Below are 26,450 nucleotides of genomic sequence, written 5' to 3' on the forward strand. Positions count from 1 at the left end.
GATTATCTATAACAGCACACCCAATCATAGTTTAGTCATTGTTTAATCATATGAATCAATAAACATACATCTAGAAATAAATGGGTTGTTGGATGCATGATCATGACTTTATCGTTGTGTTATACCCCACTGGTTCAGAACATGTCAGTGTTTCCTTGCTTTTACACATCCACTTCAACTCAGGAAGGGCTCTCCGGTGTGTTGGGAGCAGACAAAACACTAAAATGTGCGGGACAGGACCAGGGTTGGGAACCTGCTTCAAAGCCCTTTAGTGTTAGCTTAGCTAAACAAAGCTTAGTGTTTAGCCCGTTTGCCTCACACCTCCAGGGTTGGGTGTTCGATTCCCAACGTGGCCCTGTGTGTGAGGAGTTTGCATGTTCTCCCCGTGCATGTTTCCGCCCCCAGTCCAAAGACATGCATGGTAGGCTGATTGGCATGTCCAAAGTGTCTGTAGTGTATGATTGGGTGTGTGAAAGTGTGTGTGATTGTGCCCTGTGACGGACTGGCACCCTGTCCAGCGTGTACCCCGCCTTGTGCCCGATGCTCCCTGGGATAGGCTCCAGGTTCCCCATGACCCTGAAAAGGATAAGCGGTATAGAAGATGAATGGATAGTTATTGGCAATTAAAAAAAAACATTTTTGAAGCGGGGTAACATACATGTACAACAGCAACGAGTCAAACAGCCAATCAAAAATAGTTGTGGATGGGATTACACCTATGCTGTGTCTGAAACCGCTCCCTATCTCCTATACAGTGTCCTATATAGGGTATCGGCTATTTTGTAGTGTCCGAAGTCTGAGTGAAAAACTTAATTCCCTACTTTTGTTCAGTCATTTAAACCCACAATGCATTCTGATTTCGAGTATACGATGTACACTCGCCAATGCATTATTTCCCACAATCCAATGCGAGACAGCGAACTCAAAAGACAAATAAACATGGCGGACAGGAAGATCGGGAGCGGCAACTTTTAGCAATGTAAGTGTGACATTTTATTAATTGAAATACATCTGTATTGAGATATTTCGAAGTGAAATGATAAAGAGTATTGATTGATTGGCACAGTATTTATTTTCAGCCACTTAGGTTGTGATTTAAATGAACTTTTAAATGACCAACTGTACACAGCAAATGATAATTTGGTGGATTGTTCACATTTATTAATTAACACAGTCACAGTACAGTATTCACATACATATTAGAAAAGAATGTATTGACGACACAGTAACAATAATGTCCGCGACAGAGTAACTTGACTCATTACAGCGTCCGAATTCGCTCAATCGTTTTCCTTCACTTCTTCCACATATAATGGACTCAAATATCATTCGCTATAGAGTGAACGAGTGAACGAGTGAGCGGTTTCAGACACAGCACTAGTTCTCCATCCAGACGTGTATAACCCCGCCCCACCGTCCAGGACGCAGCGAGGGGTGTTTACTAGTGGTGCAGCAACAAGCCCCGCCTTATAGTTTATTAAATACAAATACTGGTTTTCGGCCACGCCCAATATCACTGTGATTGGCAGGAAAAAATGACCACCGACCCTCATTCGCCATATAGGTGATATCATGAGTTCAGTTGAAGCTGTAGCTTGTGGGCACAGAGCTTAGTAGTCTGTCTAAACGGGTAGTTAACACAAGCGCTCAATCTTTATTTCCGACAAAGTGGAAAAGGAACGAAGTGGAAACTAAACCAGCTGGAATTTGCCAGAACAATGAAGACCCTGGACTTATGCTTTAGACTTGTGTGCAGTTTTATTGCTATTAGCACAGTATCTGGTTTCTACCTTCCGGGTTTAGCTCCGGTTAATTTCTGCGAAGAGGACAAGAAAACCGGTGACTGTCAGGTAACATTTCTCACTTTCCCCCTGCATGGTTGTCTTCCGGACAGTTTGCAGAGCGGACAGAGAGCGCTATATACTGGAAACAGTGCACATTTTACAGCCTCATTCTGCTGTAACTTCGCTCCAGAGCTAGCAGAGTTAGCTGAGTGAGAAGTAGCTAGCTTAGTTTCTGTGCAAGTCACGCCACACTAAGGCAAGCAAGGTGAGAGGAGATCTTTTGCTAAGTATCCCTCTCATACCGCAGTTAGATGTGACAGAAGACACCTGAACTCCTCCGTCTGTACCTAGGGCATGTTGACCGATATATATATAGCTAGTTGCAAACTGACATCTTGGCCAAAAGAAAAGTCACACTACTGCATCAGTTCATTTGAACAGCTTTGCATAAGTTAACATCAGCTCTCGGTCACTTCTTCTATAGAGTGAGATCCAGCTCTTTGTAAACCGGTTGGACTCTGTGGAATCCGTCCTGCCCTATGAGTATAACGTGTAAGTGTGACCCAGCCTTCAATACAAACTAACAGGTTATACCTGCTTACCCTACTCTCATTTATACATGATCATTGTGTGGTTTCAGGTTTGATTTTTGCAAAGATGAAATGGAGAAGAGGCCCTCAGAAAACCTCGGGCAGGTGCTGTTCGGGGAGAGAATTGAGACCTCACCGTACAAGGTAGAACGATGTTTTCAGTCAGAGACCAGTTTAAACACAGTGATTGATGATGCTGTTTACACACATACCTTGTCTGAAGAAGTCTTGCATAACTGCAGGATGTCCCAAAAGTCTCCATATATAAGGGACTATGTATATCAGCACCATGACGAGTGTGCATTCGTCACTGGATGTTCGTGGACGCTCATGTCTCGGTTGGTCCGCAACACTTCCAGTCTTTTGAATTTGATGATAAGTTTGGCAGCAGTGTCGTGTGATGGGCTTGCCATGTTTCCTGTTCAAGCTTTCCAATCCAGCCATGAGAATGATTTCAATATGTGTCTTTATTTTTTATTCTTAATTGCTATCTGGGGGAGGACTGTGTGTGTGTGTGTGTGTGTGTGTGTGTGTGTGTGTGTGTGTGTATGAATAATGTATGTGTGTACAGTTGCAATCAAAATGATTCAACCCCCATTGCAAATCAGGTTTGTCAAAATTTACAGACTTTCAGCTGTTTGCAATGAACAAATCAAACAAAAGCAATTGAAATAGTTCAACACAACGAATGCTTCAAGTGGTTTCCCCAAATTCAACTGAAAATGCAACTTCTAATGACCTCCAGTTTCAAACTTATTCAACCCCTTCATGGCAAGCATCTTTAGTACTTAGTAGAGCACCTTTTGCTGTTGTGAGCTGCTGCAAATGAGATGCATAGCTTCTGGCAGTGTTCCTGAGGAATCGGTTCAGTGATATTCTTGGGTTTGCGTGCTGCAACCGTCTTCTTCAAATCCCACCAGAGATTTTCTATCGAGTTCAAGTCAGGTGACTGTGATGGCCCTGTAGAATCTTCCAGGACTTCTTCTACAACCAAGCCTTGGTGGAATTTGAGGTATGTTTGAGATCACTGTCCTGTTGGAACATTCTGCGTTAGTACGCACCTTACTGTGCTCACTGAAATTTCAGTGCCTGTTGCCACCAAGTCCAGCTGCAGGTCTTCTGCAGTCACTCGAGGGTTTTTCACAACCTGCCTTCTCAGAAATCTGGTTGCAGCCGTTGATAGCTTCCTTTTTCTGCCCCGTCCAGGTATTTAATAAATTTTCTCCCCCTAACCAATTCAGGTATTTCATGTGTGCCAGCCCAAGCACACCTGGTGCAACTAATGAAGCCTTCGATTAGTTGCATCAAGTGTGCTTGAGACAACACCTGTTTTGAATAATTGTGCTGTTGTAAGGAATTCTATTCAGGGGTTGAATAAATTTGAAACTGGAGAAATCATTATAAGTTGCATTTTCAGTTGAATTTGGGGAACCCACTTGAAGCATTCGTTGTATTGAACTATTTCAATTGCTTTTGTTTGGTTTTGTTCATTGCAAACAGTTGAAAGTCTGTAAATATTGACTAACCTGGTTTGCAATGGGGGTTGAATAACTTTGTGTGTGTGTACCAATTGTTCATACTTGTATTATATAATACAATACAAGTATGAGAAATATTGGAAGACATTTTGCTAAAGTGTTCATTTCCCCTATGAATGGAGACTGTTGAAACACCCTGTATATACTTGATCACTTTGTGTAAGATGTTAATTACTTTTGGGAACTATCACTTTGAAAGTCAGTAGTTTAATCTTGCTCGGTTTCCCTTCCGAATTATTGGAACCCTTCTTAAAAATGAACACGTGATTATATTATACAAACATTACTCCCAATAATTAAACATTTCAAAATGCAGGTTAGAACTTTATGTATTTTTTATATATATATATATATATATAATATAAAATATAAGTATCTCACAAAAGTGAGTACATGCCTCACATTTTTGTAAATATTTGATTATATTTTTTAATGTGACAATGAATTTTTTTTCCTTGCCACCGTCGCCACTCAGTGGCTTGCTCAGTTGGGATAAATTCACACCTTTAATATCTGTATACCGTGTTGATATTTCTGTAAAGCTGCTTTGAGACAATGTCTATTGTAAAAAGCGCTATACAAATAAAATTGAATTGAATTGAAGAAATGACACTTTGCTACAATGTAAAGTAGTGAGTGTACAGCTTGTGTAACAGTGTAAATTTGCTGTCCCCTCAAAATAAATCAACACACAGCCATTAATGTCTAAACCACTGGCAACAAAAGTGAGTACACCCCTAAGTGAAAATGTCCAAATTGGGCCCAAAGTGTCAATATTTTGTGTGGCCACCATTATTTTCCAGCACTGCCTTAACCCTCTTGGGCATGGAGTTCACCAGAGCTTCACAGGTTTCCACTGGAGTCCTCTTCCACTCCTCCATGACGACGTCACAGAGCTGGTGGATGTTAGAGACCTTGTGCTCCTCCACCTTCTGTTTGAGGATGCCCCACAGACGCTCAATAGGGTTTACAGTGAGGGGGGGGGGGGGGGGGGAAGTATTTGATCCCCTGCTGATTTTGTACGTTTGCCCACTGACAAAGAAATGATCATTCTATAATTTTAATGGTAGATTTATTTGAACAGTGAGAGACAGAATAACAAAAAATCCAGAAAAATGCATGTCAAAAATGTTAGAAATTGATTTGCATTTTAATGAGGGAAATATGTATTTGACCCCTCTGCAAAACATGACTTAGTACTTGGTGGCAAAACCCTTGTTGGCAATCACAGAGGTCAGACGTTTCTTGTAGATGGCCACCAGGTTTGCACACATCTCAGGAGGGATTTTGTCCCACTCCTCTTTGCAGATCCTCTCCAAGTCATTAAGGTTTCGAGGCTGATGTTTGGCAACTCGAACCTTCAGCTCCCTCCACAGATTTTCTATGGGATTAAGGTCCCATATGGGACCCATGGGACTCCAGGACCTTAATGTGCTTCTTCTTGAGCCACTCCTTTGTTGCCTTGGCCATGTGGGTTTTTTTTTTTTTTTTTTTTTTTTTTTTTTTTTTTTTTTTTTTGGTCATTGTCATGCTGGAATACCCATCCACGACCCATTTTCAATGCCCTGGCTGAGAGAAGGAGGTTCTCACCCACGATTTGACGGTACATGGCCCCGTCCATCGTCCCTTTGATGCGGTGAAGTTGTCCTGTCCCCCTGGCAGAAAAACATCCCCAAAGCATAATGTTTCCACCTCCATGTTTGACGCTGGGGATGGTGTTCTTGGGGTCATAGGTAGCATTCCTCCTCCTCCAAACACGGCGAGTTGAGTTGATGCCAAAGAGCTCCATTTTGTTCTCATCTGACCACAACACTTTCACCAAGTTGTCCTCTGAATCATTCAGATGTTCATTGGCAAACTTCAGATGGGCATGTATATGTGCTTTCTTGAGCAGGGGGACCTTGTGGGCGCTGCAGGATTTCAGTCCTTCACGGCGTAGTGTGTTACCAATTGTTTTCTTGGTGACTATGGTCCCAGCTGCCTTGAGATCATTAACAAGATCCTCCCGTGTAGTTCTGGGCTGATTCCTCACTGTGATCATTCCTCATGATCATTGCAACTCCACGAGGTGAGATCTTGCATGGAGCCCCTGGCCGAGGGAGATTGACAGTTCTTTTGTGTTTCTTCCATTTGTGAATAATCGCACCAACTGTTGTCACCTTCTCACCAAGGTGCTTGGCAATGGTCTTGTAGCCCATTCCAGACTTGTGTATGTCTACAATCTTGTCCTTGACATCCTTGGAGAGCTCTTTGGTCTTGGCCATGGTGGAGAGTTTGGAATCTGATTGATTGATTGCTTCTGTGGACAGGTGTCTTTTATACAGGTAACAAGCTGAGATTAGGAGCATTCCCTTTAAGAGTGTGCTCCTAATCTCAGCTCGTTACCTGTATAAAAGACACCTGGGAGCCAGAAATCTATCTGATTGAGAGCGGGTCAAATACTTATTTCCCTCATTAAAATGCAAATCAATTTATAACATTGACATGCGTTTTTCTGGATTTTCTTGTTGTTATTCTGTCTCTCACTGTTCAAATAAATCTACCATTAAAATTATAGAATGATCATTTCTTTGTCAGTGGGCAAACGTACAAAATCAGCAAATACTTTTTTCCCCTCACTGTAGGTCTGGAGACATGCTTGGCCAGTCCATCACCTTCACCCTCAGCTTCTTTAGCAAGGCAGTGGTCATCTTGGAGGTGTCTCTGGGGTCGTTGTCATGCTGGAATACTGCATACTGATCATGCTCTGTTTCAGTATGTCACAGTACATGTTGGCATTCATGGTTCCCTCAATGAACTGTAGCTCCCCAGTGCCAGCAGCACTCATGCAGCCCCAGACCATGACACTCCCACCACCATGCTTGACTGTAGGCAAGACACACTTGTCTTTGTACTCCTCACTTGGTTACTGCCACACGCTTGACACCATCTGAACCAAATAAGTTTATCTTGGTCTCATCAGACCACAGGACATGATTCCAATAATCCATGTCCTTAGTCTGCTTGTCTTCAGCAAACTGTTTGCGGCTTTCTTGTGCATCATCTTTAGAAGAGGCTTCCTTCTGGGACATCAGCCATGCAGACCAATTTGATGCAGTGTGCCACGTATGGTCTGAGAACTGACAGGCTGACCCCCCCAACCCTTCAACCTCTGCAGCAAAGCTGGCAGCACTCATACGTCTCTTTCCTAAAGCCAACCTCTGGATATGATGCTGAGCACGTGCACTCAACTTCTTTGGTCGACCATGGCGAGGCCTGTTCTGAGTGGAACCTGCCCTGTTAAACCGCTGTATGGTCTTGGCCACCGTGCTGCAGCTCAGTGTCAGGGTCTTGGCAATCTTCTTATAGTCTAGGCCATCTTTATGTAGAGCAACAATTCTTTTTATTTTTTTATTTTTATTTATTTATTTTTATTTTTTAAATCCTCAGAGTTCTTTGCCATGAGGTGCCATGTTGAACTTCCAGTGACCAGTATGAGGGAGTGTGAGAGCGACGACACCAAATTTAGCACACCTGCTCCCCATTCACACCTGAGACCTTGTAACACTAACAAGTCACATGACACCGGGGAGGGAAAATGGCTAATTGGGCCCAATTTGGACATTTGCACTTAGGGGTGTGCTCACTTTTGCTGCCAGCGTTTAGACATTAATGGCTGTGTGTTCAGTTATTTTGAAGGGACAGCAAATTTACACTGTTACACAAGCTGTACACTCACTATTTTACATTGTAGCAAAGTGTCATTTCTTCAGTGTTGTCCCATGAAAAGATATAATCAAATATTTACAGAAATGTGAGGGGTGTACTCACTGTCTGTATGTATGTATGTATGTGTGTGTGTGTGTGTGTGTGTGTGTGTGTGTGTGTGTGTGTGTGTGTGTGTGTGTGTGTGTGTGTGTGTGTGTGTGTATGTATGTATGTGTGCCAACAAGTTTTACATGTCTTATGAATATATGGAAGTTTGTTAGGACTCCTCAGCACAGTCCTCTTACACAGTGAGGAGGGGAAAAATGTATGCTAAACAGTTGTTTTGTAGAATGATCGTTTTTCATTAATTAAAAAAACAACACCTAAAAACATTAAACAAATCTTGTTTAAAATATACAACTAAACAGTGACTCCTGTATGTTTTGAGCTCATCACTTGTGACTTTCAAACGTTTTAAACTCCATTGCAGTCATAAACTTTTATTTTTCAGTTCAAATTCAGGAAAGATGAGCCTTGCCACATAGTGTGCAAAAAAACATATGATTCATCTAAACAGGAAGATAAAGCTAATTTGGACTTTCTTAAGAGAGGCATGGAGCTGAATTACCAGCATCACTGGTGAGTGGGTCTGAATTTATTTTGTTGATTAACATTTATTAAGTTGCTAAGAAACAGTTTTATAGATGTAAACATATAAAGGGGTGGCTGTTTCACTTTCAGTGTGAATAGTCAATGCATTTTTTGTCATGAATAAAAATTGTATGTTGTTCGCAGGATTGTTGACAACATGCCTGTAACATGGTGTTATTATGTGGAGGACAATCAAAAGTACTGTAATCCTGGCTTTCCCATTGGTTGCTTAGTAACCTTCGATGGACGATCTAAGGATGCATGTGTTCTCAGCGTGAGTAAGCTGTTTGCTAAACAGCTACTGGAGTCTGTGATCCCTAAACCGCCGCAAAATACTAATTAAAATAATAAAATTCTGGAGTTCTGTATGTGCGAGCTTCTAGCTTCAATTGTCGCTTGAATTTCTGTGTTGTAATAGCGCTGTCTGTTTTTGCGTTAAGTCGGAGTTCAACAAGAAGAATACTTTCTACCTCTTCAACCATGTGGATATCACCATAACTTACCACAGTGGGGAAAATGAGAGTTGGACAGGTGCTCGGCTAGTTGGTGCTCGACTGGAGCCAAAAAGGTTAGCCGTTTTAGCCATCAACATGTCTCATCGAACTTGTATACTTCTCTTACTTCTTGTATACTTCTCAAGACTGAAAATTCTTCTATTTAAAAACGATGCAAATTTGTGTTGTAAATAAGTGAGTCTATAGAAAATTGTGCTTGTCCATAGTGCATGAGTGGGTATGTGTTTGTGATGCCCTGTTGATGGGTAGGCGCTCGTCCAGGGTATCCCCTGCCTCGTGCCCCGAGTCCCCTGGGATAGGCCACATGCTCCCCATGACCTTGTGTCGGATAAGCGGTTCCCAAAAATGGGTGGATGGATAATAGATGACTCGCTTTTATTTCAGCATTAAACACGGTGAGGAAAGCAGCCGGACATGTGACGGGCCGCCCATGGACATACCAAAAGAGTTCAGTAGTAATCTGGAAGTGATCTACTCTTATTCAGTCAAGTTTGAGGTAAGTTCACTGATGTTCTATAGAAACCTTTTATAAGCATAAATGTATCCAGAGAGTTTGACTTTATTTATTAATTTTATTAATTTATTTTCTCAGAACACAGATCAGATCAAATGGGCTTCAAGGTGGGATTACATTTTGGTGTCCATGCCTCATACAAACATCCAGTGGTTTAGGTGAGCGCTCTCTCTTTCTCTCTCTCTCTCTCTCTCTCTCTCTCTCTCTCTCTCTCTCTCTCTCTCCCTCTCCAGACTTGTCTTAGAGTGTACGTATTCTCAGGTGTCCACATGTATATTAATGACCCTTTACTCTGTGTTCTGTGAAGCATCATGAACTCTCTCGTCATTGTGCTCTTCCTCTCTGGCATGGTGGCCATGATCATGCTGAGAACACTTCACAAGGACATCGCCAGGTACAACCAGGTGGACCAGGTACAGTAGTACTTTCCTATTAACTGCTTTAATAACATCTTTAAATAGTTGCATTTTCACCATCTATTAAGATAACAAATGCATAATAAAGCATATTTATTATAATAATAAATATACAGTGCTGTGAAAAAGTATTTTCCACCCTGATTTCTTCTGTTTTTGTATACTAAATTGTTTTGTATTGTAAATTGTATCTCATACTAAATTGTTTCAGTAATTAAAACAAAATCTGAGATAAAACAAAGGCAACCTGAGTAAACACAAAATACAGTTTGTAAATGATTACTGCAAACCCTGTTCAATCAAATCAAAACTTGAATAGAACTTTTTCAGCAGCATGAAGTTTGTTAAAAGGTCTTACCCAGTAATACACTATACCAAAATTGAAAGAAATTCCAGAAATTATGAGGAAGAAGGTGATATATCAGTCTGGGAAGGATTACAAAGCTATTTCAAAGGCTCTGGGACTCCAAAGGACCACCGTGAGGTCCATTATCTCCAAATGGAGAAACTCTGCACGGTAGTGAACCTTCCCAGAATTGGCTGACCCTCCAAAATTCCTCCAAGAGCACAGCAACTACTCATCCAGCAAGTCACAAAAGAGCCAAGGACAACATCAAAGGACCTACAGGCCTCTCCTGCATCAGCAAAGTTCACTGTTCATGACTCCACTATATGAGAGACATTGGGGGGGGGATGTCATCAATAGAAGAGTGGCAAGGAGAAAACCACTGCTGACACAGAAGAACATTATGGGTCATCTGAAATTTGCCAAAATGCACCTTGATGATCCTCAAACCATTTGGGAGAATTTTCTGTGGTTTGATTAGTTAAAAGTGGAACTGTTTGTAAGACCGGGATCCCATTACATCTGGCGTAAACCAAACACAGAATTCCACAAAAAGAACATAATACAATCAAGCATGGTGGTGGAAGTGTGATGGTGTGGGGATGCTTTCTTGCTTCAGGGCCTGGGCAACTTGCAGTAATTGAGGAAACATGATTTTTGCTCTCTGTCGGAAAATCCTTAAGAAAGTCCGGTCTTCAGTCCATAAGTGCAACTCAAGCACATCTGGATTATGCAGCAAGACAATGAGCCAAAGCATAGGAGTAAATCCTAGTCCTATAAGTAAATGAAAGATTGATCTCCAGTTATTGGAAGCATTCTGTTGCAGTTATCGTCACGAAAGGTGGAAGAAGCAGATTTTAATTTTAAGGGGGCAATCAGTGTTTCACGTTGGTGATGGATGTTGCATAACTTTTTGTGTGTTTTCTCAGGTTGCCTTTGATTTATGTTGTATTTCGTTGGAAGATCTAAAACTATTTAATATGAGAGAGACACAAAAAACAGAAGAAATCATGGTGGGGCAAATACTTTTTCACAGCACTTGTCTATTTTAGCATTGTGGATTCATCCATGGGAATGCCAGCCACTGAAATCTCATTTGTAACATTTGCAGGCAGACTTGGTTAAGATCCACCTACAGTCAGGCATTGTATATGTAAGCCTATTTCCAGGCCCTGTTTGCATATCTTCTTAGGGTGATTTTATTTTATTTATTTATTTTTGGGGTGACTGTTGAATGAATAATTTCTGGGATGTTTCTTTGTGGTAAAATATGGTGTATCGGTCATATTTCTCTCACTGGAATCATGTGAAAAAAAAATTACAAATACATGCATTCTCATTTCTGCAAATATCTGACTGAAATTTACTGACATATAATCACATTTATTTCTGCACCATATTTTATCATATCTCAGATGTGTCCTCTTGCTTGTGCTTGGCAAGTGATAACTGATGAAAGCACTCAGTACCTGATATCTGATTAACCTTTATTGGGGGTCTGAGAAATGGCTCAACTATCAGTGAGGATGTACCTGTCTTCTTTTTTTTTTTTTTTTTTTTAATTTATTTTTTTTCCTTTTCTTTTTTTGAAATTTTTTCCCCCCTCATAATTAGTTTCTAATTTAAATACGGCAAAGTTTAGTCATTGTAATCTGTTTTTGTTATCTGTGGTACAGGAGGATGCCCAGGAGGAGTCAGGGTGGAAGCAGGTACATGGGGATGTGTTCAGACCGCCCAGGAGTGGCATGCTACTCTCTGTCTTTCTAGGGCAGGGCACACAGATTTTCATCATGACCTTCATAACGCTCTGTAAGGAAAACCTGAAATAACTCTTCGAGAAATTTTTGTTTGTCTCTTTTGTGTATATGATTTTAATACAAGGCCTTTGTGGACTCCTGCTTTTGGTCTGTTTACAATATTTATTTAAACTCCTCTTTTCAGTTCTAGCGTGCCTTGGATTTTTGTCTCCAGCGAACAGAGGAGCCCTTATGACCTGTGCAGTGGTGCTGTGGGTTCTGCTGGGCACACCTGCCGGATATGTATCAGCCAGATTGTACAAGAGTAAGGATATCGCCTATTAAAAGGACTGTCACATTGCTAATTATGTTCACCATTACCAAATGTTACAGGGCATTTAACTTTAAACTCTTGACGTGCACTTTTAAGTTGAATTTACTTAATTCAAATGCGTACATCGGTTCCACACGATCAAATCGAGTTAAACTAACATCATTTGTTTTCGTACATCCAACGTGATTTTGATCATGTATTTTCAATGGCCTGAATAAAAATCAAACGTCACACTCACTTGAGCTGTGGATCGAACCAAGGTTGCTGGCATTCTGCAACTGCCATGTTACCGCTGCTCTATTCTACCACACATGCTTTTTAATCATGTTAATTGAAATGCTATAGTTCTAGTACCTGTCAGTGGCAACATCTGCACAAGATTTCATAATGTAATTGGTTTATGTTAATACTATGTGAATTGATCACACCCACTTTACATAATTTGTTAGAATTAATTAGAAAGTGCTTGAATTAAGTTTAGCATAAGCAATGAAATAACATTTTGATGAGAAATGTAATATTTTTATGTAACCCATATGTATTTTTTTTTTTTTTTTTTTTTTTTCTTAATCTAACCAACCACATTAAATTTTTCAGTGTGGGGTCATGCTGACATTGTCTTTGTGTATGTATGTGTTCTGAAAATGATGGGTTTTCCTGAAATTAAATGTTTTTGTTTTGTCTGTATCTCAGTAATAAGTAAAGTTCTAGCATTTGTGCCAAAGTATGTTGTTGGCAGAAATGCAATTTTGAAACCCCCCCCCCCCCCCCCCCCCCCCATTGGCTGTTTGCCAGAATTCAGCCGGCCTCCACATACTGAGTTATTTAATATTGACCCTATTACTCAGATCTCACCTACTTCATTGGTTTACCTCACTGTTCATATAAACAACACTCATTTTGTAAGAGTAAAATATTTAGTTGTACATTAGATTGTTGTATTTGATATTTATTATTGATATTTTTAGTAGATGCCAATAAAGGGCTTGAGTTTTGGCAAATTGCTTTAATTCTAAATAATTTTAAAAACCCCACTTGTGTACTTTTGGCCTGGAGTGTGTCTGTGCGGAGAGATATTTTATTTATATATAATATGCATATGCACGCTTACTAATATACTTAATCATAATGCTTTCTTTTATAAGACAGCACAAATACTGACTGCAAGATATATGACCAGTTGATTGTCATTATATAAATGAGCAATTTTCTTTTTCTTGTTTTTATTTTTTTTAATTTTTTTCTCTCTCTAGGTTTTGGTGGTGACAAATGGAAAACAAATGTTTTATTGACCGCACTTTTGTGTCCTGGGTATGTTGAATTGTTTTGTATAATGAGGAAAAAGTGGTCCATAACAAGATGGGCCTTTAAGATTGACGTTATAACACTGTCCTTCACAGCATTGTGTTTGCGGATTTCTTCTTGATGAATCTGATTCTGTGGGTGGAGGGCTCATCTGCTGCCATCCCATTCTCAATACTGGTAGCTATCCTGGCACTGTGGTTTGGTATTTCCGTTCCTCTCACCTTTGTAGGTGCATACGTCGGCTTCAAAAAACCGGTGAGTTACTGCTCTGAATTTAGTACAACTTTTTGGCTTGATGTATGGATTGTGTAGTTTTATTTTTTTATTTATTTAAAAAAAAAAAAAAAAATTTGGAATATTGTGCAACTTAAATCCCCCCCATTTAATTCAAAAAGTGGAACTTTCATATATTCTAGATTCATTACACATAAAGTGAAATATTTTTTTAGTTTTACTAAATAGTTTAGTTTTTATGGAAATCAAAAATCCACTATCTCAAAATATTAGAATAAAGAATTTATAATACAGAAATGTCGACCTTCTGAAAAGTATGTTCATTTATGCACTCGATACTTGGTCGGGGCTCATTTTGCATGAATTACTGCATCAATGTCGCGTGGCACTGCTGAGATGTTCTGGAAACCCAGGTTGCTTTGATAGCAGCCTTCAGCCCATCTGTATTGTTGGGTCTGGTGTCTCGTAGATTCTCTGTGGGGTTCAGATAAGGAGTGAGTCAACGAGGAACCAGGAGCATCACTTGGTTTGCCTGCTGCATGCCCACTCTGAAAACAAGGGAATAGCAAATCTAATAATAATAATAATAATAATTGTTGTTGTTGTTGTTGTTATTGTTGTTGTTTATTATTATTAACTTGTGCACACATTTTAAATGATCAAATATTTTAAAATATGTTGGTTGGGTGAGTAAATACATAACCTCTTATTACATGGCTCTCTGAAATTCTTGATTCTGGTCAATCCGTGGTCTGCTATTTCCTGTTTATTACCGTCATGAATAGCCACGCAGTATAACACAACGCTCATCCTGAAACTCTGTCTTTTTTCATGTCTCGCGCTCTCTCCTTTCATATAAACACAACTGGTGTCATCGTGCGTCTCTGTTATAATTATTGATTGTATTGAAACTGAAATCAGAGTTCTTCAGTATTTGTGTTGGACGGCTGTTTTTGTAGACGTCAACGGATTATAAAATAATAAAGAACAGGTAAAATTTTAAAACCTTCATTTCAAACCACTATTTCATGTCCCCGCAATTATTTTGAAAAGCCGTGTATTAGTGGTATGAATGTACTTTATCCCTTAAATGTCACACTTATGTTTGTTACTGTCTTGTTTGAACTTGTCTTGGCTCAAAGCGATGCACTTGCTAAGAAATTTATTTCAAGACAATTCACTATTTTGTGTCCAACTATTTACTTTTCCTCATACTTTTCTCCAAGTCATTCATTGAGCTAAAAGTGATGGATTGTTGTCACGAAGATGACTCAGCAGATTGGATGTGTTGCCCCCTTTTTCAGCATTTAAATTTTTTTTTTTTTTTTTTTTTTTTTTTTTTTTTAAATAAAATCCAAAATATGACCACACTTCGGATTTGGTCCTCTTGGAAGGTTGGAAAAGCTCCTGAGCGCTGTCACTGCCTGTTTCCACTCTCAAAAAACAAGTGTTTCATGCTGCGCCAGCGTCGTGTGTGTGTGTGTGTGTGTGTGTGTGTGTGTGTGTGTGTGTGTGTGTGTGTGTGTGTGTGTGTGTGTGTGTGTGTGTGTGTGTGATAAATCACGATAATCGTGCACGGTTAAAATGATAATTAAATGTGACACGGAAATACTAACTGTCTGGGAATTGAATCGTGGTTTATCTTGAAACCGGTAACCGTTTCATCCCTATTTGTCTGAAAGGGATATATGTATGGGTCTCTAGTTTCAGGATTTAAGTAGTTTTTATTCTATTGTGGTTATTGGCTCACTGAGGATGTCCACATGAATGGCGGCTCAAAAACGGATACTCTTTTTGGATATTGATCTTAGTGCTTGTGACTGTGGTTTGCCAAACATATCCAATTACGAAAAGGAACAGCGGGCTGCATATAACATACACGAGATGCCCTCTTGTTGCTTCGGTCTACTGTACCCACTATGTCTATTGGACTTGCCAGATTTGCCGAACGCTGAGAGTAAATTTTCAGATAAAAGACGCCTAAGAAGGAGAGCACGAAGGGGTGGTATAGGTCAGCGTCTATGCTGACGTGGAAATAGATATATAATTATGGAATAATTATAAGCAACGTGAGACCTCTGCAAAATAAAATTTGAGGAGCTTCACACTGAAGCCAGGGTCTGCTTTGAATACAGAGAAGCAGGCCTTTATGGTGTTCATGGAAACATGGCTTCATCCAGACATGGCCAGCTAGCGGTATGAGGTGGATGGTTTCTCTCTGGTTCGGGCCGATCGTTCTGCAGCATCAGGAAAGAACCGAGGTGGGGGAGTGTGCGTGTATGTGAGTGAAGGCTTGTGTTCCCAGTGAGCTCTACGGTATAATACCGACGTTGAACTGCTTTGCTTAAGTTTAAGACCCTTTTGTTTACTGAGAGAGTTTGGGAATATCATCATTATTTGTGGGGTTTATGTTCCACCCACTGGTAATGCAATAAGAGCTGCGGAGCAAATTAATGACTGTGTTCAACAACTTCAATGCACACCCAGTGCACCTGTTTTTATACTGGGAAACTTCAGACGCTGCAAATTGGAACTGTCGTCATCTGGTTTTGAACAATATATTAAGTGTGCCACAAGAGATGATTAGAACTTTAGAGAAATGCTATGTGAATGCAAAGAAGGCGTATAATGCAAAATCAAGTCCCCCTCTAGAAAGTGATCACAATACAGTGTACCTTATTCCAACATATAGGATAGTCTGGAAAAGTTTTAAACCTGTGACTAAAGATGTGTTGGTGTGGTCAGAAGGCAGTACTGAGTCTCTGAACGGCTGTTTTTTATGCACGGAGTAAGATGGGGTTGTTTTTATTTTTTTTCCCCCCGTAGTGCTGATATTGATGAAACTACAGAAGTAATACCTGACTATGTAAACTTCTGTACAGATAACATGGTTACTGAAAAACAGGTAACTGTTTACCCAAATAACAAACTTTATAACACAAAAGAGATAAAGATTAGCATTTAAAAACCACGATGCAGAGTTTTATAGTGCCTATAAATTTCAGGTGACTGTTTCCAAATACTTCATCTTCTCATGTTCAAAGTAATAGAGCACAAGTACGTGTAATAACGTAGCTATATTTGTATGAGCCTATGTATGTGTACTTATTAGTAGAAAATTATAATGCCAAAGTAGATTATTGTTCTAGGTTATTCTAGTTAATTCAAGAAAAATTTCATTTCTAAATTACAAGTCTGAAACATTCCTCTACTCGGGGATAAAAGCAGGGTTTAGGACGATGATAACACTGGGCTAAGCACAGTGTGAAAAGCTCTTGAGCTTCACATGGATTGGGCCATGTGTGATCTTTGTCTCTCTCGTCTTTGAACTTTGTCTTTGTCTGACACCATTGGCTATGGTCCTGGTTTTTCATTCGGTCTCTGCTACAGTGGTCTCGAAGCCCAACACTACTGAACAATATAACAAATGCATCATCACATCAGTATGAATGTTTAAAATAAATAGTGATTTTCCCAGTAACTTCAGTTTGATCCATGATATTTTGTGCTAGCCATATGCTCAAATGTACCATTTACAGTGTGACTTGGCAAGGTGGCCTCATCTGGTGATCATAAACCACACACACACACAAAAACCCATAACCTTAAAGTGCACCTGTTATGGATTTTCAGATATTACCGTTCATGTGTGTTATAGAGCTGTTTGTGAATGTAAAAAGTCTGCAAAGTTTCAAAGATCAAAGTACCTGACAAACTGAGTTATTGACTCCCAAAAGAAGGAACAGATTCTGAACAGCTGAAACGAGTCGTCAGACTTACTTCCTTCCTTTGTACAAACCTACATAGGTGTGTAACAAAAAGCCCCGCCTCTGGTCTTCATTGGCTGCTCGCTGACAGCAGTAGACCAGTCACAACAGACTGGGACATCTGACCAATCAGAGCAGAGTATGCTCTCTGAAAGGAGGAGTGTAGAATGAATCATTTAGAACGGATCATTTAAGATGTCGTTTTTGACACTTGGGGGGAGGTAATGCTGAAATTTAAATTATGAGCACGTTAAGGTGATTTTTGACCTTGGATGCATGTAAATCTATTGTATGAGACACCTAAAACACTATTAGGCACGTTTCAAAACCATAATAGGTGCGCTTTAAAGGCTGGCATGAAGACTTTGCGCTCAGCGGCGGTGACAATCAACTGAATGCTTTCTTGTGTATGCGGAGAACTTCAACAAAGTCACAAAGTGATTACAGAGGAGAGTAGAGGGGGAAGAGCTGGTCTAGAAGTGAGGTGTCTGGATTGATTGGGATGATGAAACGAAGGCAGCCTGCTCATGCCCCCCAACCAGACACTCTAAACTGATTTGTAGAGCCAGACATTGGACAAATAATCATCTGTTGCATGTGGAAATTGATGTCATGTGTCTGACAGCTTGAAGATGATATGGGTTCTGTGTAAGGCATCACTTTGTATTAGCTGGTTTTGATGTTATACGTCAAGCAAATTGGGTTGTTGAAATTATTCGTCAACCCCTGAATATATGCATTAGTTAGCAAACCAGGAAAGTAAAGGCAATGTGCTTGTCCAGTCCCATTTTATGAGAGTGTAGAGGCATAGTTTGATTGAACTCCAATATGAAAAGCTAGTTACATGCGTTAAATATATGTTTTAAGAGTATTCCCTTATTGCTGCAGAAAATAAGTGTGTACTTTAAAGCCATAGTCTTTCATCACTGCTTGTAATGACTTTATCAGAGTCTGTCTAGCATCTTTTGTTTTTTTGCTCATTTGAAGTGTTTAAATGAAAAGTGACTGGATGCTTGGTTAATATCAGTGTTACATAACGATTTGATCACTTTTCCCACATCCCTACTTATTCCTAAATCTGGATATACGGTTTAGCATCCGTTCAATTCACGAATATGCCTAATATTTAAAGATGGGATTAAATTGAGTCCCTGTTCAAGTAATAAGGCATTTTGGACTTGTTTATTTGAGTTATTATCTTTTGAAACAGGTGAAGGAAATTTAGTAAACTTGGCAGAGTAGCTATATTTTGGTGAGCACCTAAAATATTTTGTCCCTTTTGTGCCAAAAGTATTGAGCATGGTTTTTCAAGAACCTAACCAAAATATACAATGAGAGGGAAGAAAAACACTCTGAAACTGAAAACAAACAAACTCCATGGCAAAAAATGTAACATGGTCTTCAAATAAACAGGATTCTTTGTAAGCATCCTTTACTCTAATCATTGGTTAGGAATGCACTGTCAGAGTTTTCGGTTACGCTTTGCAAGTTTACATTTCCCATTCCGGCACAAACATCTCATGCGGCCGGGCTTAACAGCGATTTATTGTCATTGGCTAGTGAGCTTTTGATAGACAGCTCACTGACCTGGAAGTAGAGAATTCACTGGCATGAATTTTGTTGGAGTATTTTTGTAGTGGAAATTACTTACTTGGTCAGTATATTAGTTCATAATGTGATATTTGAGGTCTGGGTAGTCTTTTATGACCATTTGTTTTGAGATGAGCTCTCAGGAGCAGCACAGAGCATTGTCGTCCTCCTCCTCCTCCTTCTCAGACACTCGAGCTGTCGATCCAAATCTTACTAGCATGCACTTTGACGCCAACAGTTGCAAGACTTACTGGCAGATCCTGTGATGAAATTTTGGGGTTCTTGGAGACTTCTTTTTGCAACAGACGGTCTGCTCTTGGGCTTATGTAATAATTGTAATACGTTGTAATGATGCATTTCAAATAATTTGGAGATCTTTTTAAAATCTCTTGCCAGACTCCTAGGCATCCATAACCTTTTTTCTGAAGGCCTTCCAGAAGTCTTTAGATTTTGGCATGATGACACCACACACCTCAAATACAAGGGGAACACCAGATACTAGATATATGAGAGGTTTAAATAAGACCAGTTCCACCTGCACTCCCTAAGCAGGTTCTAATCACGGACACCCGATCTTGAACACCTGGTTCTAATTTTATGGATTTGAAGGTATGATAAATGTAGGGGGTGTACTTACTTTTTCCATGTGACTGATCTGTTTTTTTGTTAATTTAAATTGTGAAAATGACCACAAAATGTCAAATTTATGTCATTTGATCGTGGATCGTTTCAAAGCGGTCCAAATGTTTGCTTGTCCAAGTATGTCAAAAAAGCCAATAATTTCCATGGGGTATACTTATTTTTTCACGTGACTGGACATAAGACATACCACACCACAACCACAGCAACCTCTCCCAAACTCCCAAACCCAGGTTTAAAGGAAAAAACTCATGTTCATGTGATCCCAATGCACACATCTTGTTTGAAGCTTTCTCAAAAAAAACAAAAAAACAACGCAAATTACAAAATACAAATTGTTCACATCTGTATTCATTTTTGTTAAGGATTCATTTTCTGTTCAAGCCAAATGTATTTATTCAGTTACATCCCTATTTCATATGTACTTTGTGCTCTCATACATTTTATTTTTTTAAAATTTATTTTATTTTTTTTGGTACTAAACTCTCTATTCTCCCTGCATAGTGAAAATTGATAGTAAGGTGGTATGTTTATAGAGGTTGCCAGAGGTACGTGATTGGTTTTGTACTTGTGGTCATGGTTTATAGGGAAACAGTAGACCCACTGAGGGAACAACTCCAATATTTACCAATTCTTTGGGTGTGCGTCAAATAAAACTTGGTAGGGATGGGGGGGGGACCCCACAAAAGGGTATGTTATTACTTTTTAATGGGAGTAGACTATAAACAAGACTTAACGCGTTTCGGCGTTAAGCCATCCTCAGCGTCTTGTGCAGACACAGAAACTCTACTTTTAACAGCACATTGCTAGTCTATGATTTTGGTGAGAAATCGTTAATGTCTTACAAAATGTGTATCTTCCGGTCTTTTCCTGTTACTTGAGATGCTTGAGTTTAGCAACAGACAGATGAGGTCTTTTGCTAATTGTTCAGTTTACATTGGAACATTAGTTTTTTCTCTTTCCCAGACAGAAAAGAACTTAATGTGAAAGTAATTTTGAAAATCTCATTATGAATATACAGTTTGGTGTGTGTGTGTGTGTGTGTGTGTGTGTGTGTGTGTTGGGTTTTTTTTTTTTATTTTTTTTTATTTTAAAACAGATCCTCTGGTTATCTATTGCTTTTAATAGCTTAATAAATTACATAATCCCTCATCGATTCCCAAATTTTTTTTAATTTTAATTTTTTTTTTATTAATCCTGTCATTACATTCATAACTTCAGAATGCAAGATGTTAACCAGGAAATGCATATATTGTGTCCAGCTTCTACAGATTTTCTTGGTGTGTCATTTTTCACCAACTAACAAGATGACACTATATTGTGCAACAGTGATTCCTGGGGGTTGTAGAAACTCAGTGGTGGCTTGTTTGTCCCTGCATGGATATTTTGGAAGTTCACATTCAGTAGGGGTATCCTGGCAGCCCTAGAATACTAGAAATGAGCCATAAATAAATAAAACAAAAGATACTGTTTTGTCCTTACAAATTTTTTGGAAGTTTGTTGACACTCATTTAGTGTGGCATCAGCAAAATGTCTCTCTGTAATCACTGTAAGCTCCTGATTCTGTGTACAGTGTGTGCTGCAATCCCACACTGTCGGTTTCAAACCGTATTCATTTTAATCGTTTATGGCTTTTTATTATTTTTTTCAACAGGTGATTGAAGTGCCAGTGCGAACAAACCAGATCCCACGGCAAATCCCAACGCAGTCCTTTTTTACCAAACCTGTTCCAGGCATCATCATGGGTGGCATCCTGCCCTTCGGCTGCATTTTCATCCAACTCTTCTTCATTCTCAACAGCATCTGGTACCCTCATAATAATCCTATGAGTTATTCAAATAATAGCAATTATACACCCCACTGTTACTGTAAGATTTACAAACAGGACATTTTCTGACCTTCTATACTTGCAGGTCTCATCAGATGTATTATATGTTTGGCTTCCTGTTCCTGGTGTTTATTATCCTCCTCATCACATGTTCAGAAGCCACGGTTCTGCTCTGCTACTTTCATTTGTGTGCTGAGGTGAGGCTGTAGACCGGGATGTCAAAGTTTTTAAATTCCTGTGCATTTATGGATGTATTTTTATTTGTAATATATTAATAAGTCTGTGAAATTCTTCACATATCTACAGTACTGTGCAAAAGACTTAGGCACCCCACCCTTTTTTTTTTTTTTTTTTTTTTAATTTAATTTTTTTTTTTTGTACAAACTTTGTTATAGATTTTTTATTTTATCTATTCTGCATTATCGAATCAGTACAAATACCTTTTTAGATTCCCAAACATTAGTTTTCCAACACAAAATTAAATGTGACACACACCTTTTTCTATGTCTTTAAAGAAACCAACATATTAAGTGGTAAGAAACTTTTTAGACAAAAACCACAATGAAGGCTGCTGGATTTTGCTGCAAAAATAAAGTCTCTGGTATACTTGGGGGTTTTTTTTTTTTTTTTTTTTTTTTTTTTTTTTACACGTATGCATGCAGTCGTACGCATAGCCTTTCAAAGAATACTCAATTTGGCATGTACGCGCACACAGTCGATCGACGCATGCGCATTACGACAACTTGCACTACCCCTCCTGGTCTACAAGAGTCAGTACAGAGCAGTAAAGCAGTTCTTCTGGTGTGAAGGACGACAACGAAGAACAATGCTCTGGCAATTTCTGGGCACAATTAGCACCAGTGTACAAATCCTTATACTTTAAGGCTAGAATTATACAAATGCGGGTACTTTCTAACCTGCACTCGGTTCCGTCTCTTCCATTTTTATTCCATTTTTTTCTTCAACTACCTTGACAATCAATGGTCCTGGCTCACTGTCTCAAACCTTGTGCAACTAAATAATGCAAAAGAATTAAATGTGCACGTGCGAAAATCGTGTGGCGCACGTACTCTGCTGATGATGAAATTTGCGTCACACGTAGCGTACGCTGTCCCTAGCGTATGCATAGAAAGTTAAGCATGCTTTCTGCTTAAGAAGCAAGTGCGACAGTTAAAGTCTCCAGAAGAACTGTGGCTGGTTCTGCAAGATGCTCAATAAATCTTACAGCTCATTTCCTTATAAAACCACACAAATTCTACCTGAGAAGCAAAGGGTCATCAACAAATATTCCCTTTGTTTCATTTATTATTTATTGCTCATTTATTAATTTATTTCCCCTTTGTTTCATTTATTTATTTATATATTGTAACATTTAATTTCCTAACTTTTGAAGGCATCTTTGCTCTACACCATTACTTTGCATGTGCTTAAGTCTTTTGCACAGTACTGTACATGTGATTAGTGTATATAGTATTTCACATCTGGAAAGTATTACAGTATATTGCACTCTGTATTCTAGAACACTAATTCAAAGGGTCTATCTTGAGCATAAATATCTGCAAAGTTTTCATAATGATTTCAAACAGGAAAACCCTTGGCAAATGGGTCTTGTGCTCAAATGTTTTTCACAGTTGCATTACTGTAGACAAAAACTTTTGAATATCCTGTCGTGATGGTGGAGTTTTCAAGAGGCTTGTGTCTATATACTTGCCCACCTATTTTTATTTTCTATTTTCTGTTTACAGGATTATCACTGGTGGTGGCGATCATTCCTCACTAGTGGATTTACTGCGGTTTATCTCTTCATCTATGCTGTACATTATTTCTTTTCCAAACTTCAAATCCAGGGAGCTGCCAGTACTATACTTTACTTTGGCTACACCATGATCATGGTTCTCATATTCTTCCTCTTCACAGGTGAGTGATGTGCTTTAAAAAAAAACAACAAAAAAACAAACAAAAAAAAAAGGTGTTCCTGATAACCGTGTAATTTGTAAATGTGTCACGTCAGTGTAACTGGTCATTGTTTAAACATTATAAAAACTGAGTCATTTTAATAAGAAGCATCAATCAAAAACGCCAGCCTGGCAGTTGACATTGAGTTTTATAGGGATACTGTGGGGCAGGAAGAATCAGGAAGGAGCAGAATGTAATCCTTTTGCTCTGTTTACACAGCCTGTGATGAAATAAGTCAATAAGTTGCGAAGTGGCCTGTGTTGGTAACCATTTTAGAATATGCAGGATTTGTATCCTGTTCCCATTCCTCTGTAGCAGTAGCTTCTGTATGCTTACGCTGGCGGATATTTGCCTTTTTCTTTGGTCAAACCCTTTTTTTTTTTTTTTTTTTTTTTTTTTTAAATTACTTCACACCTGTGCTGGTGTTATCTGTGATCTTGGAATTCAATTCTAGTTTATTTTATTTGTATAGCAAGCACTTTTAACAATGGGCAGCTTTATAGAAATGTATACATTCAGGGTGTACATTTTTATATGTATGAATTTATCTCTAACGAGAAAGCCAGAGGCAACGGTGGCGTGGGAAAACTCCCAGGAAGAAACCTTAGAGGAACCAGACTCAAAGTGAACCCATCCTCCAAGAAGACTGAACGAATTTTTGAGCAGATTTAAAAGTTCAGTGTTGACGTATGGAAATATTAGTGTCGAGCTATAATTTGCACGATTTAAATCTATACGGATTATATTATTAAATATATATATATATATATATATATATATATATATATATATATATATATATATATATATATATATATATATATATATATATAAATTTTTTTTTTTTTTATTTATTTATTTATATTGTCACTTAGGTCTTTTCCTGTGGTAACTTGGCTAACCATCACAGACCCCCACACTTGAGAAATTTTTTTCTCTCCTATTGTTACTCTTTACTTCATGTTCTGCTTCAGTAGAGATGTTTAGGCCAAGAGTTAATGAAGAGACTTATTATAAATATTTCAACCCATTTTTGTTTTTTAATTTATGTGAAATAGTAGCCCAGTCATTGGTTGTAATGAAATCTTCCCCAGTTTTTCTCAGTTGGAGGAGGCTAAAGGAAATGATCCAGCTATGATCCAAGCAAACTGCATACAGTGTGTGTGTATTATATAAATAGCACACTGACTGCTGACCTTATTTTGCTTCCCATCTTCCTGAAATGATCATCTGTTCAGCATTGGGTTGCAAAATCATCCTTGGTCTCACGCTCTCTCCTGTCATTGAATAGCTTTAGCCACAAGCTACTCTAATGCTGAATCCTAGCTTCTTGGTTTCCATCTTGAAATGATGATGGTCTTCAATTATGCTGGTAGTATGTGTAGATAATAGAGGCCTAGAGTATTTACGGTCATTACTGAATCAATTGACTGTTACATAGAGCACTCCTTACAGTCACATATGATTGCAGGACTCTGTATGGCTTTGCTATTATAGTCTTCGATTTGGTACCGCTGTTTCCATCATGAATATCAGGCTCCCAGTTTATATGTTGCCATGGCATCTAATAGATGCTTCAGAATCCCTGGCGAAGGCACTTATCACAATTACCTCACATTTAAGACATGAAAACAAGAATCTAAAGAGAAACGGAACATGTTTGTGTACAGCTTACGATGCACACTTCCCAGAGTGCTTGTATTTTCTAGGTAGAGGTAGTCAGAAGTTGACATGGTAACAGCACAATCTAGCTGTTCCTAGTTGAAAACACCCACACATGCCAATATGTGGGATGCATTAAACCTGTACCGACTTCTAATAGCTGTGGTTCATGGTTTTCATCCTCTCCCTCTCTGTATGCCTAATGTTGTTGCCTCAGTGAACCTGGCGAAGTTCATAGGCCGAACTGACCTTAAAATCTCAGCAGATTCATAAATGTTAAAACTGTTGATCAAAGGGATTGTTGACAAAAGACAATTGCCAGTAAGGTACCAAACCTGTTCACGGCATAGCTGATTTATGTTCTATTGACGCCCCTGAAAATGGCAAAGCTGATGGAGAGCTGAAAACATTGGAGGGGTTTCCTCCCCCAGTCTTAAGTCGTGTTGTAGGCTGATTGGCATTTCCTAATTGTCCGTAGTATTTGTGTGTGAATGGGTGTGTGCGCGATTGTGCCCTGCGATGTGTTGGTACCTTGTCCAGGATGTCCCCCACCTCATGCCCAGAGTCCCCTCAGATAGGCTTCAGTCTCACCCATGACCCTGTGTAAGAAGCTGTACAGAAAATAGATTGCTTTTTATGAATACCACATTTCTTGTCTAAATACTTTGAATGATTCACGGATGAATTTGTTCATATCCAACTTGTCTCATCTGTCCATCTTTCCACAGGCACCATTGGCTTTTTTGCCTGCTTCTGGTTTGTAAATAAAATCTACAGTGTGGTGAAGGTGGACTAAAGTGGGACTCTCAGCACTGGACTCTCTGGACAATGTGAGGAAATATCTTCAGTGTTGAGCTTCGAGTGGCAGACTATTGGGGAGAAATGTCCTTCTTTGCTTGTAAACTAGATTTACTGTCATAATTCTGTTTGTACTGTATGTAATTTGGTTGATTTAGTTTGCACAATTAACATGTTTTGAACATTATGAATGTGATGGACAAGCTGGCTAGAGAGAAAAGCAGAACTGAGCAGGCTCAAACATTTGCACATGAAAGGGTTAACTTGTCATTCCCAATTGCAGACTCTAGAAATTGTAAAAGAGTGAAGGAAAATAAATTGTGATCAAATAAATCTATATGGGAGGCCATCTGCTACCTGAACCTTAAGCACACATTGATCTCAGATTAGAAAAGGTATTCAGATCTCATGTGTGTATATATTATGGTTTTATATTAATCTCCAAATATGATCATTCCTTTCCTCTTTTTTTATTTTTTATTTTTTAAATTTTATTTATTTTAAACCTGTTCTGCTGTAAGTTTTATAATTTGAATGTTAAAATATGGAATCCAGTGTCA

General features: G+C 38.9%; 1 protein-coding gene across 2 annotated transcripts; it reads left to right on the plus strand.

The window, feature by feature from the left end:
* The first annotated feature begins 1,545 nt into the window (after window positions 1-1,545).
* On the plus strand, window positions 1,546-26,450 carry LOC108269305 (transmembrane 9 superfamily member 2). Of its 2 annotated transcripts, XM_017475100.3 has the most exons (18): window positions 1,546-1,850; window positions 2,269-2,336; window positions 2,425-2,518; window positions 8,111-8,238; window positions 8,395-8,524; window positions 8,691-8,818; window positions 9,150-9,261; window positions 9,358-9,437; window positions 9,587-9,692; window positions 11,153-11,194; window positions 11,718-11,850; window positions 11,983-12,102; window positions 13,365-13,422; window positions 13,512-13,671; window positions 21,301-21,452; window positions 21,560-21,671; window positions 23,220-23,391; window positions 25,821-26,450. In XM_017475100.3, the coding sequence occupies exons 1-18, from the start codon at window positions 1,719-1,721 to the stop codon at window positions 25,886-25,888; spliced, it is 1,995 nt and encodes a 664-aa protein (XP_017330589.1). In that variant the 5' UTR covers window positions 1,546-1,718; the 3' UTR covers window positions 25,889-26,450. The 2 variants fall into 2 exon arrangements, with proteins under 2 accessions (XP_017330589.1, XP_017330590.1); XM_017475101.3 differs by lacking the exon at window positions 11,153-11,194 and having other exon boundaries at window positions 1,547-1,850.

Source organism: Ictalurus punctatus, chromosome 8, assembly GCF_001660625.3.
Source record: "Ictalurus punctatus breed USDA103 chromosome 8, Coco_2.0, whole genome shotgun sequence".
Classification (NCBI taxonomy): Eukaryota; Metazoa; Chordata; class Actinopteri; order Siluriformes; family Ictaluridae; genus Ictalurus; species Ictalurus punctatus.

What these genes read in the sequence shown, in the direction of transcription:
- LOC108269305 (XM_017475100.3), top strand. Translation starts at nt 1,719, where the DNA reads ATGAAGACCCTGGACTTATGCTTTAGACTTGTGTGCAGTTTTATTGCT. An exon ending in TTGAGACCTCACCGTACAAG is followed by an intron (nt 2,519 to 8,110) that starts GTAGAACGATGT and finishes TTTATTTTTCAG; the next exon opens with TTCAAATTCAGGAAAGATGA. An exon ending in TTCATTCTCAACAGCATCTG is followed by an intron (nt 21,453 to 21,559) that starts GTACCCTCATAA and finishes CTATACTTGCAG; the next exon opens with GTCTCATCAGATGTATTATA.